At 37.3% G+C, this 13104-nt stretch overlaps 3 protein-coding genes and 1 pseudogene across 3 annotated transcripts; 1 reads left to right on the top strand and 3 right to left on the bottom strand.

Annotated features, from left to right (window-relative positions):
- The first annotated feature begins 177 nt into the window (after positions 1 to 177).
- On the top strand, positions 178 to 1031 carry LOC115018579 (histone H2B-like). The gene has a single exon (XM_029447633.1). The coding sequence runs from the start codon at positions 194 to 196 to the stop codon at positions 575 to 577; it is 384 nt and encodes a 127-aa protein (XP_029303493.1). The 5' UTR covers positions 178 to 193; the 3' UTR covers positions 578 to 1031.
- Positions 1032 to 3633: 2602 nt separating this feature from the next.
- Positions 3634 to 5033, bottom strand: LOC115018577 (histone H2A-like). Its single transcript, XM_029447631.1, has one exon. It carries the CDS (start codon positions 4258 to 4260, stop codon positions 3877 to 3879), a length of 384 nt encoding a protein of 127 aa, XP_029303491.1. The 5' UTR covers positions 4261 to 5033; the 3' UTR covers positions 3634 to 3876.
- Positions 5034 to 5125: 92 nt separating this feature from the next.
- On the bottom strand, positions 5126 to 5744 carry LOC115018580 (histone H2B-like; annotated as a pseudogene).
- A 2158-nt stretch (positions 5745 to 7902) lies between these two features.
- On the bottom strand, positions 7903 to 8527 carry LOC115018586 (histone H4). Its single transcript, XM_029447641.1, has one exon. It carries the CDS (start codon positions 8491 to 8493, stop codon positions 8182 to 8184), a length of 312 nt encoding a protein of 103 aa, XP_029303501.1. The 5' UTR covers positions 8494 to 8527; the 3' UTR covers positions 7903 to 8181.
- Between the last annotated feature and the right edge of the window lie 4577 nt (positions 8528 to 13104).

Here is a 13104-nt window from a genome sequence, read left to right on the forward strand (position 1 = left end):
ACATTTACTTTCCTTATTCTAATAAATAATAGAAACTTCTATGCTTTACGGCGCATGCTCAGTGTCGATCACAGAGCTCAGCCAATCCTGTGTGAGCAACAGCACATTGAGATTTGCATGAGGCGCATATAAATACAAGCGTCCGGAGTGTCGCAGAGTTCATTCTTGTGAAGCGATTCTAAAGAGAGACAACATGCCTGAGACACTGAAAGCCCCCGCAGTGAAGGCGCCCAAGAAGGGCACAAAGAAAGCCGTTTCTAAAGCCACCAAGACCGGCAAGAAGAGGCGCAAGTCCCGGAAGGAGAGCTACGCCATCTACGTGTACAAGGTGATGAAGCAGGTTCACCCCGACACCGGCATCTCCTCCAAGGCCATGGGCATCATGAACTGCTTCGTGAGCGACATCTTTGAGCGCATCGCCGGTGAGGCCTCTCGTCTGGCTCACTACAACAAGCGCTCCACCATCACCTCCCGGGAGATCCAGACCGCCGTCCGCCTGCTGCTCCCCGGGGAGCTGGCGAAGCACGCGGTGTCTGAGGGCACCAAGGCCGTGACCAAGTACACGAGCTCCAAGTAAACTCTGTTCACCACCAACACAAAGGCTCTTTTAAGAGCCACACACTGAATCTACTGAGAGCTCGTTCCTGTCATGTGTTACCGAGTATATTTGTATAATGAAACAACGCAGTGTACATTATGATGACAGGAGTGTTCACTTCAGGTTCATGACAACATTATGATAACGTGTGTGTGACCGGTGGGCTCCTCAGGTACCACACACACTATTCCTGCCACTGATTGATCTCAGGAAAACAACTTATTTGAAGGTGCATCACGACCTGTTTTTAATTCTTCGACTATTTTGCAGTTATTTTACAGAATATAAGAATTTCGTTTGTTTTTAAAAACAATTATTTTACTTTCTTGGGCTGCGTAAGTACTATATAAAGCTAGACAATGAATTAATTTAGTAAGAACCATCATAACGGTGAGCTGTAGAAGAACGAGTGGTCCACTCATAAATTAAGTTTCTGCAATGTGAAAAGGAAGACCAGTGTTTGGTTGATTACAGGTTGTTTCTTCGTGCAAAATAGATTTTGGGTTAAATTCAATGAAGCTGCTTTATTTCAGAGGTTTGGTGGAGGGGTTCATTTTTGGGAGTATAGATGGTGTGCAAACACGTGACAAAACTGTGTCTTATGCGTGCGACGCCATGTTGGATGATATACAAATCAACAATGGCGTCTGAAGCGAACAACAACTCCGACTTCTTCAAAGTACTGTGACTCTCTGGATCCTCTGCAAACGCAAGATTCAGAGGGAAAGTCCAAATTTGTGGCCGTGACCCGTACACGCTAAAGCCTTCGGATGATATTGAGGATTTAGATTCATTACCACCGAGTGAACATCCGGATATTGTGAACATGCACAGAAGAAAAGAGCAAATGGCTGCCATCACATGTAAAGAAAGTGCCTTATTTACCAGTCAGCGATGTGGAGAAGTAAGGTCTTACAGTGTCCGGGTATATCATAAGCACAAATGTTTAACGTACATTTTTTGAATGGCCTCTTCTTGACGATCCTCTCAAGGCTGTGATTGTGAAGCCTGCTGAACCAGAAGACCTTTCTAAGGCTCAGGAAACCTTTGCAGGTGTTTTGAGTTCATTAGCTGATTAGAATGTGACACCGTGAGTCGACAATATCACAATATCAACAATATCAACAATATCACAATATCAACACTATCACAATATCAACACTATCAACAATATCAACAATATCACAATATCACAATATCAACTCTTTCACAATATCAACAATATCACAATATCACAATATCAACAATTTCACAATATCACAATATCAACAATTTCACAATATCACAATATCAACAATATCACAATATCAACTCTTTCACAATATCACAATATCAACAATATCACAATATCAACAATATCACAATATCAACTCTTTCACAATATCACAATATCAACAATATCACAATATCAACAATATCACAATATCAACTCTTTCACAATATCACAATATCCACAATATTCTAATGTTCTGAGATACTGATTTTTGGGTTTTCATTAGCTTTAAACTGTAATCATCAAGATAAAAACAAATAAAGGCTTAAAATATTTCACTTTGTGTGTAATGAATCCATATAATATGAGTTTCATTTTTTGAATTGAATTAGTGAAATAAACTGTATACTGTAAACTATATATAGAGATATATAGATATATATATAGATATATAGATAAAAACAGGGTAGGGATATATAGGGTAGAGGGTAGAGATATATAGAGGGAGAGGGATATATATATATAGGGAGAGGAGATATATATATAGATATAGATATAGAGAGGATATATATATAGAACAAATATACATATATATATATATATATACATATTATGATATAGATATGTATATTATGTATATATGTATTATATATATATAAATAAGATAGACAAATATAAATATAGATATATATAAATATATTATATATATATAATATATATATATATATATATATATGTATATATATTATATATATACAATATATATATAGATATATATATACATATATATATATATGTATATTATATATATATATATACATATATATATAGATATATAATATAATATATTATATATATAATATATTATATATATATATATATATGTATATATAATATCTATATATATATACATATATATATATATTGTATATATATATATATATATAGTATATATATATGTATATGTGTATATATAATATATATATATATATATATATATATATATGTATATATATATATATGTATATATATATATGTATATGGTATATATATCTATATGGGGTTTTGTACTCACTTTTGTTGCCAGCTGTTTAGACATTAACAGCTGTGTACTGAGTAATTTTCAAAGGACAATAAATCTATACTGTTATTCAAGCAGCACACTGACTACTTTAAGTTATATCAAAGTTTCAGTAGGATAATGTTATCCCTGAAAGGATATAACAGAATATTTGCAAAAATCTAAAGGGTGTACTCACTTTTGAGATATACTGTATATATATATATATATATATATATATATATATATATATATATATATATATATATATGTATATGAAGAACCTACACGTTGGGCTGCAATTATTGTATGAAGGTGCTATACAAATAAAGCTTATTATTATTATTATTATTATATGACTAAAAACACGCATCGTAATGCGTACCATAATTTAAGTTATCATACGTGTACCATAAGATGTGTAACAATATTATAAAACCAAGATCAAAGAATTAAAACAAAACTCATTTAACGCTGCAGAACTGCACAAATATAAAAACAGAAACACAACGGCGCTTCTAAGAGTCACATACTCTAACAAGTAAATAACATATATCTTAACAAACATCTGTTGATATAACATGTATAGAACATAGAACAATGGAATACAACATGTCTTAAAGGGGAAATGTGTTACATTCAAGTACAATTTTTTATTTGTAGATTATAAATGTCTATGTGATGGCATTGGATTTTATCTTTAGTAAATCCAGAGGAATTAGATTAAAAGCCTGCATGTTTCTGAAGAAACAGACACAAATATCAGAGTAAGAAGCCCTTTAATATACATACATATAAATAAAAAATAAAAAAACTATCAGGAAATAATTGAGAAACATTAAAACAGTGAAAGATTGTATTTATGAAATGTTTGGGCTGGGTTAGATCTTGCCGTTGAGAATAGAACAGTTGTGCTGTGCGTGATAATAAATAGGCAGTGCTCCTTCAGATGAGGTGGGGGGCTCTTAAAAGAGCCTTTGTTTAGTAGAAGTCGCTTCAGGGTGTTTACTTCTTGGCAGCCTTCTCGGCCTTCTTGGGCAGCAGCACCGCCTGGATGTTGGGCAGCACGCCGCCCTGAGCGATGGTCACTCCTCCCAGCAGCTTGTTCAGCTCCTCGTCGTTGCGGACGGCGAGCTGCAGGTGACGGGGGATGATCCTGGTCTTCTTGTTGTCACGGGCGGCGTTTCCAGCCAGCTCCAGGATCTCAGCGGTCAGGTACTCCAGCACCGCCGCCAGGTACACCGGGGCTCCGGCACCGACACGATGGGCGTAGTTCCCCTTCCTCAGATGTCTGTGGACACGGCCCACGGGGAACTGCAGTCCGGCTCTGGAGGAGCGGGTCTTGGCCTTTGCTCTGGCCTTGCCTCCGGATTTACCTCTTCCTGACATGTTGTTTTACTTCGTGATTCAGAAGATAACGTCAACATGCTGACAAAACCGGGCTTATATATCCACCAGGCTGCTCATGATTGGCCACCAGTGAGCGTATCTGTGATCGTCCAATCAGAAGGGAGCTCACGTCATGCACGCTCAAGACACTGAAATACTGTGTATAATGAATAATGAATGAAAAGTGAATAATAATCTTCATCATATACAGAAAACGTGTGGAAGCATATTTTGGTCAAGCGTGACAACTCAAAACATTAAATATAAACTTATCTACAAGATATTGAACATCACGTACAATGACCACATATTGCACTAAAAGCCTTAAATAATGAAGTGTATTTGTGTTTATATATTTGTGTATAATTAGGCAACAGTGTGCACCTCTATGAACATTAATGGGATTTATGTATTTAGGTTTGAGTGATATTACATTAATTCCACTATCATTTGCAAGTTATCATCGGGACAAGAGTTGGTATAAAGATGCAATTAGGTGAATTTTTAAAAAATATAATATAAAATGTCTTTTTATAAAAGTTTTTTGACGAGGACAGAGCAAGTTTTTAAAGTGAGGTACAAAAGTTATATTAATTCAGTCTTTTGAATGAAAGACTTCCATTAATATCTGCTTGTGTAAGCATTAATGGAGATTATTTACATTTCTTAAGCATGGAGGTACCATTATACTGACCAGCTACACATTATAAACTATACATTAATTCTTGGATAATTCTGGAGTAGTGGTTTAATCTGTGTTAAAGGTCTGTATTTATGACCTGTGTTTATTGGTCTTTAACAGTCATATTTTAGAATGGGGAATTATTTTTTTATATGTACTTTAGTTTATAATGGTCCATAGTTCCTAATTTGTGTTCAGTGCTTTTCGATGACACATCCCGTGCATAGTACATCAGGCTCCGGCTGCGTCTCTCCTACATGAACATCTTCTCACGTGGGATTCATTACACGCGCACGTACATCTGCACAGTACCTCATATAATGGACAGATTGTTGAACTTGAGCTCTCAGTAGATTCAGTGTGTGGCTCTTAAAAGAGCCTTTGTGTTGGTGGTGAACAGAGTTTACTTGGAGCTCGTGTACTTGGTCACGGCCTTGGTGCCCTCAGACACCGCGTGCTTCGCCAGCTCCCCGGGGAGCAGCAGGCGGACGGCGGTCTGGATCTCCGGGAGGTGATGGTGGAGCGCTTGTTGTAGTGAGCCAGACGAGAGGCCTCACCGGCGATGCGCTCAAAGATGTCGCTCACGAAGCAGTTCATGATGCCCATGGCCTTGGAGGAGATGCCGGTGTCGGGGTGAACCTGCTTCATCACCTTGTACACGTAGATGGCGTAGCTCTCCTTCCGGGACTTGCGCCTCTTCTTGCCGGTCTTGGTGGCTTTAGAAACGGCTTTCTTTGTGCCCTTCTTGGGCGCCTTCACTGCGGGGGCTTTCAGTGTCTCAGGCATGTTGTCTCTCTTTAGAATCGCTTCACAAGAATGAACTCTGCGACACTCCGGACGCTGTATTTATATGCGCCTCATGCAAATCTCAATGTGCTGTTGCTCACACAGGATTGGCTGAGCTCTGTGATCGACACTGAGCATGCGCCGTAAAGCACAGAAGTTTCTATTATTTATTAGAATAAGGAAAGTAAATGTGTACACATACTTTTACAAGATTTAAAACATATTTAAAAATATTATGTTGACTTTATGTGTATATATAATATGCATATATTTTTATTTTAATAAACTAAGTAATTATTCTTATTATTACACCTCACAGGATTTTCATTAAAGATTGCAAAACGTTTATAAATAAATGATATGGCATCACATATTAAATGAACGACAGCAACAATATATGATAAAAAAAATTAAAATAAATATTGATGATACAAGTCAAATCACTCAGGATGAAGAAGTTCATCAAGTTGTTTATGAGGGTTTATACAATTGTTTAGTGAACATTTAATAAACAACTCTTTCTGATAGTAAACGTAAAAGTAACAGGGATATTGTACTTTTTAGTTTACATCTATAAAATATAATCATCTTGTACAATGTGATGAGTTTATATTTTATCTTTTACATTTAAGGGTCAGGGGGGGGAACCTTTTTCATGTCAAGGGCCATTTTATCTTTTACAACATCCTTCGAGGGCCAAACTAATTATTGAACTATATATATATATATATATATATATATATAGACACATATATATACATATATATATATGTATCTATATATATATATATATATAGATATATGTATATATGTATGTATATATATAATATATATATATATATATATATTCGATATATATATATATCTATATATATATATATATATCTATATATATGTTGTATATATATATATATGTATATCTATCCATATCTCTATCTTGTATGTATATCTATATACTACATACCTCATCTATCTATGTATGTATATATATATCTATCTCGATCTGTCATGTCTTCTCTATCTCCATATATATATTCTATGTGCTTCTATCTTCTTCTCTCTCTCTACTCAGAGATCTATATATCCATCCTATCTTCTCGTCTCTCTCTACCTCTATATCTCTCTCTCTCTATCTCTCCCTCTCTATCCTCTATGTATGGATCTCTCTGTCTCTCTCTCTCTAGATCTCTCTTGTCTCTATATCCCTCTCTCCGATCTCCTGTCCTCTATCTCTCTCTTTCTATATCTACTCTCTGTCTCTCTACTCTCCATTTCTCTATCTCCCTGTCTAGAATCCTACGTCCTCTCTATCTTCTCCCTGTCTCTCTCTCCCGTGAGTATATTATCTCTCCATGTCTCTCTCTCCCTGTCTCTCTCATAGAGAGATCTCTCTCTCTCTCTCTACCTACTCCCTCTCTCTCATCTCTCCCTCTATCTATATCTCTCTTCTCTCTCTCTATGTCCTATGATCTCTGTCTGTATGTCTCTCTATCTCTCTCTCTACTAGAGAGATATCTCTCTCTATCCTGTCTCTCTCTCCCTCTATTTCTCTATCTCCCTATCTCTCTCTCCATCTCTCTGTCTCTATGTTCTATCTCCCTTCTCTATCTATCTATATATCTAATCTCTCTCTCTCCCTACCTACATCTCTCCCTCTAATCCTCTCTCTCTCTCTCTCTCTGTATCTCTGTAGACTTTCTGTATGCTTCTCTCTCATCTCTCTATCTCTCTCTCTCTCTCTCCCTGTAATATATACATGTTCTATATATATATACACTAGTATATATATACATGTATATATATATATACACCAGGTATATTATAACATGTATATATATATACGTATATATATATATATATAATATATATATATATATATATATATATTATATATATTATTAATATATATATATATATATACATATATATACAATATACATATATATACATATATATGTATATATATATATATACATATACATGTATATATATACATGTATATATATACGTATATATATATATACATGTATATATATACATGTATATATATACGTATATATATATATATATATACACATACATACATATATACATATATACATATACACATACACATACATATGTAGGTATATATATATATATATACACACACACACATTTTTTGATCACACATCTTTATTTCATTCCCCCTTCTTGATTTATGAACTAAAGTAAATAAATACATATTTTTAATGTCAGAGATATCCTGGTAAAATAAAGGTTATAAATAAATGAAAGCATCATACAACAGATAACACTGAGAGTCCTTTGGACTCATGTTGGGACTTAACTTGTTAAAGGGATAAAACATGTGATCAGTCACATTAAGACAAAAACAGTGAGGAACTTTCTCTTTGTATAAAGTGGGGGGCTCTTAAAAGAGCCGTTGTGTTGGGGGGGGCAGCGGGTCTGGTTTAGCCTCCGAAGCCGTACAGGGTGCGGCCCTGCCTCTTCAGCGCGTACACCACATCCATGGCGGTCACCGTCTTCCTCTTGGCGTGCTCGGTGTAGGTGACGGCATCACGGATCACGTTCTCCAGGAACACCTTCAGCACACCGCGGGTCTCCTCGTAGATCAGACCGGAGATACGCTTCACTCCGCCGCGGCGAGCCAGACGACGGATGGCGGGTTTGGTGATGCCCTGGATGTTATCACGGAGCACTTTACGGTGACGCTTAGCGCCTCCTTTACCGAGTCCCTTTCCTCCTTTGCCTCTTCCGCTCATTTTAGTTCCGCTGCTGTTGGATCGTTAGAAACGAATGAAGTGACGCCGTCAGAGCGGCAGTATTTACATCTCATCTGCGGACGTGACAGAGGACAGTGAGCGGGATCTTCAGTGGGCGGGGACAAAACTCAGCAGCGCTTCACACATTTCGGGGCGGTTTCACACAGAGTTTAGATTATATATATATATATATATATATATATATATATATATATATATATATATATATATATATATATATATATATATATATATATATATATATATATATATATATATATAATATATTATATATTATATAATGTGGACTAATTGATCTAAAACATTTACATCTCTACCATAAAAGTGTCTTAAATGTGGTTTAGTTCGTCGCAGACTACAGAGTCTTGGAGTAAGTTAAGCAAGACTAAAGGAGCACACCTGTGTTAAGAGATTGCTTTTAGCTTTGAAAGGCGCTTTACAAATACAATTTATTATTATATTCATCATAATAATTATGATGTTAATTAATGAATAATTAAGGTTAAGTATGAGCTCATGCTGTTGGTGTAATGGTGCTCATGAAAACCCGGAATGGATTCAAAAAACACCAATTCTGATGTGGATCTAGAGAGATCTAGAGTCTGGCAGATGCAAAAAGAATACGTTCCAAAAACTTTAGTGAATATAAACAAAAATACTAAAGCAAATTGTGTCCAACCCTCCAATTATAGAAAGTAAGAAACATACTATAATTATTTCATATTTCTCAAATTTATATTTTCCAAAATCACAGAAATATATCTGCCCTTATAGACTCTGTGGAAGAACCTTAAACTGGCTTTAAAAAGCTTGAACGCAGAAACCAGAAGAGATGTAAGACTGGTGGAGGATCAAACACAAACAACACCAGCCACCTCTGGGTGGTGCACCAGACGATGAGCATGTAGAAGGTTCAGATGAAGACCTGAGCACTAATGGTAAATACACCACAGAAAGTTAATTAGTGACGTTGTCAGGTAATTATAGTCCCCTGTCAGTCTATCTTTGTCCACAGCCTTCATGTTACTGATCTGTGAAGCACAGTGGCACACACACACACACACACACACACACACACACACACACACACACACACACACACACACACACCACTGAACATAATACTGCTGTACTTACATTTACATAGGTATTTGGTATTATACGAGTATGACTGTGGATCAGATGGTTATATTTGTGTTTCTAATGGTGTTATATTCCCAGAGGAAAGGAATCTGAACAGGCTGGAAGAGCCAGGATACAGTGAGTGTGTACATCCACATCTGCTGTAGCGTCCCTGAGAGAAGATGGTGCCACCACCTTTCAGCAGAGAACATGATGACCATGCATGAAAAGTTAGCCAGAGAATTTCATGAGCAAAAAACTCTAAATTAGGACATTGATTGAAAACCAGTTCTTACGGTTCCTGTACTCCTCAGCATCAGGACTTGATGGACACTTGATGGGAACTTGAAGGATTAATCTAGGATTGAATGTAGTCCGAGAGTCGCTCTAATCCTCCCTCTTGCAACCAGTGTAGTTTATTCCAGAAGAAGCTAAATACAGGACTGTTTTAAGATGAGTCTGTGCAGGTCGCTGAGAGTTAGAACACTCTAAACGGGCATGTTAGTCTGGGACTAGGTTTAAGCCTTGACTGTGAAACCGTCCCTTCTTTTTTCAAAACAAACTTTCTTTCACTTTTGATTATTTATTTGAGTCATAAGTCGTTTCTCCGTATGTCTTGAGTGTTTATGATGTATATGTTGAATATGGTTTATATGTATATATATTTGTTGTTTTAAGATTTTAAGTCATTATAATGAGAAGCTTTCTCAAAATGATCTCAAAATAAAGATGTAGTTACGCAACATAATGATTTATATATATATATATATATATATATATATAAATATTAATTCATTTAATTGCATTCAATCAGAATCTAGTTTATTAGCAGTAAGTTCTTACATACAAAGAATTTGCTTTGGTGTATTGTTTCAAAGACAATAAACTAAACTATAGAGTGCACAATATATTCTCGCGGTTGTACAAAGGTTCACAGTGTTAAAAATAAAACATAAAATGTACAGAGATAATGAGTCCGTCTCCTTCCTGCCAGGTCAGTTTTCTCTGTAGATAAGTTTATAATATATAATAAGTTGAATATTTCGAGTCTCAGGTATGTGTTGGGGATGTAACATCATCAGCGTGAGAGTATTTCCCCATCTGCAGTATCCCTGTCCGTCCAGCAGAGGGCAGTGGTGTCGCTGCAGAGAGGAGCAGCAACAACAGAGCACAGCAAGCGAACAGCAGAAAGAAAAGTAGAAACACGAGAGTTAGTTTACAATGTTCTTCTTAACGGAAATGGGTTACAAGGAGTTGCTGGTTGAAGTTCTGCCGAGGATCAGTCTCAGTGTTTACGGACTGTACAGACCCTCTGTCCTCAGACCCTCTGTCCTCAGACCCTCGGTCTTAAGACCCTCTGTCTTCAGACCCTCTGTCCTCAGACTCTCTGTCCTTAGACCCTCTGTCTTTAGACCCTCTGTCTTTAGACCCTCTGTCCTTACACCCTTACACCCTCTGTCCTCAGACCCTCTGTCCTCAGACCCTCTGTCCTTACACCCTCTGTTCTTAGACCCTCTGTCCTTACACCCTCTGTTCTTAGACCCTCTGTTCTTAGACCCTCTGTTCTTAGACCCTCTGTCCTCAGACCCTCTGTCTTAAGACCCTCTGTCTTCAGACCCTCTGTCTTAAGACCCTCTGTCCTCAGACCCTCTGTTCTCAGACCCTCTGTTCTTAGACCCTCTGTCCTTAGACCCTCTGTCCTCAGACCCTCTGTCCTCAGACCCTCTGTCCTCAGACCCTCTGTCCTTAGACCCTCTGTTCTCAGACCCTCTGTTCTTAGACCCTCTGTCCTTAGACCCTCTGTCCTCAGACCCTCTGTCTTTAGACCCTCTGTCTTCAGACCCTCTGTCCTCAGACCCTCTGTCCTTAGACCCTCTGTCCTTACACCCTCTGTCCTCAGACCCTCTGTCCTCAGACCCTCTGTCCTTAGAGCCTCTGTCCTCAGACCCTCTGTCCTTAGACTCTCTGTCTTCAGACCCTCTGTCCTCAGACCCTTTGTCCTTACACCCTCTGTTCTTAGATCCTCTGTCCTCAGACCCTCTGTCCTTAGACCCTCTGTCCTTACACCCTCTGTCCTCAGACCCTCTGTCCTCAGACCCTCTGTCCTTAGACCCTCTGTCTTCAGACCCTCTGTCCTCAGACCCTCTGTCCTTAGACCCTCTGTCTTTAGACCCTCTGTCCTCAGACCCTCTGTCTTCAGACCCTCTGTCCTCAGACCCTCTGTCTTTAGACCCTCTGTCTTCAGACCCTCTGTCTTTAGACCCTCTGTCCTCAGACCCTCTGTCTTTAGACCCTCTGTCTTTAGACCCTCTGTCTTCAGACCGTCTGTCTTTAGACCCTCTGTCCTCAGACCCTCTGTCCTCAGACCCTCTGTCCTCAGACCCTCGTACGAACAAGGAAAAACTTCCTAAAAGAAACCAACAATTAAAATGTTGTAAATCCTCTCTCAGGACACACAAACTGTAGATGTCGTGTGTACAGAATAAACAACATAGTAAAAAATACAACATCTATGTGACAGAAACTATGACGTGATCAAATGTAAAAAGGTTCAGGTTACAGTTTAAGCGCTTGTGCACATATATTTCCATAGTGTGTTAAGGAAGTGCTACATGTACAAACCATTGGAATAAAATAGAAATGAGTTATTTAATGATATTTTCAGTTCATAGAAGTTTAAAACTGCTGTAATGTAGTAACTTGTGTTACATTGTTGAACACAAGATGGCAGCAGGAAGTCACAATAAGGTGAGCTGTGGAGGGATAATTTCCACATTTCACAAATCACAGGTATTCTCACTTTATAACTTCAGGAAACAGATTAGACATTATACAACCGATTTAATCACCAAATAAAAACCTTCTGCCTGTTTTTAAATAGTGAACATGTGACAGTGATGGGTCATTTGGTGTAAATCTTGTCAAGCACTTCTCAATGCATTTAACAATATATTATTATCGACACAACAGATGATAGTAAGAATTTATCGTGTAAACTACTTAGATGTGGGACAAACTGTTCTTTATTATTATAGAGGTGAGGAGTTAATGCAACTGAACCTTGTAGTTTGTAGTGTAGCCTAGTTAGGTTATTATTTTATTTATTTAAGACCAGCCTTTTTCAATTTTATGTAAAGATTTTGTGATTTTTAATAGTTATTTATGTTATAAATTACTTCGGCACGCACAATGTTTTCACAGACGTCCGAGGACTAAACTCCTTCATCCGGTTCAAATATAGAATTAAAAAGATGAAAAGATGTTTCTTCACGTAACTATGGCTGAAATGCTTTTCGTTACGTAAATCAAGATGCCACACTGGAGATTTGTGCAATTTGAGCATCTTAGCTTATTTATTGTAGCTAAAGTAAACCTCAATGTCAACATGGCGGCGGCGGACACCTCGGATCAGAAGAAGTTTGCAAAGTTGGACTTTCAAAGCAAAAAAGAAAATATATAGAGAGGTAG

This window comes from Cottoperca gobio, chromosome 14 (assembly GCF_900634415.1).
Source record: "Cottoperca gobio chromosome 14, fCotGob3.1, whole genome shotgun sequence".
In the NCBI taxonomy this organism is placed as follows: domain Eukaryota; kingdom Metazoa; phylum Chordata; class Actinopteri; order Perciformes; family Bovichtidae; genus Cottoperca; species Cottoperca gobio.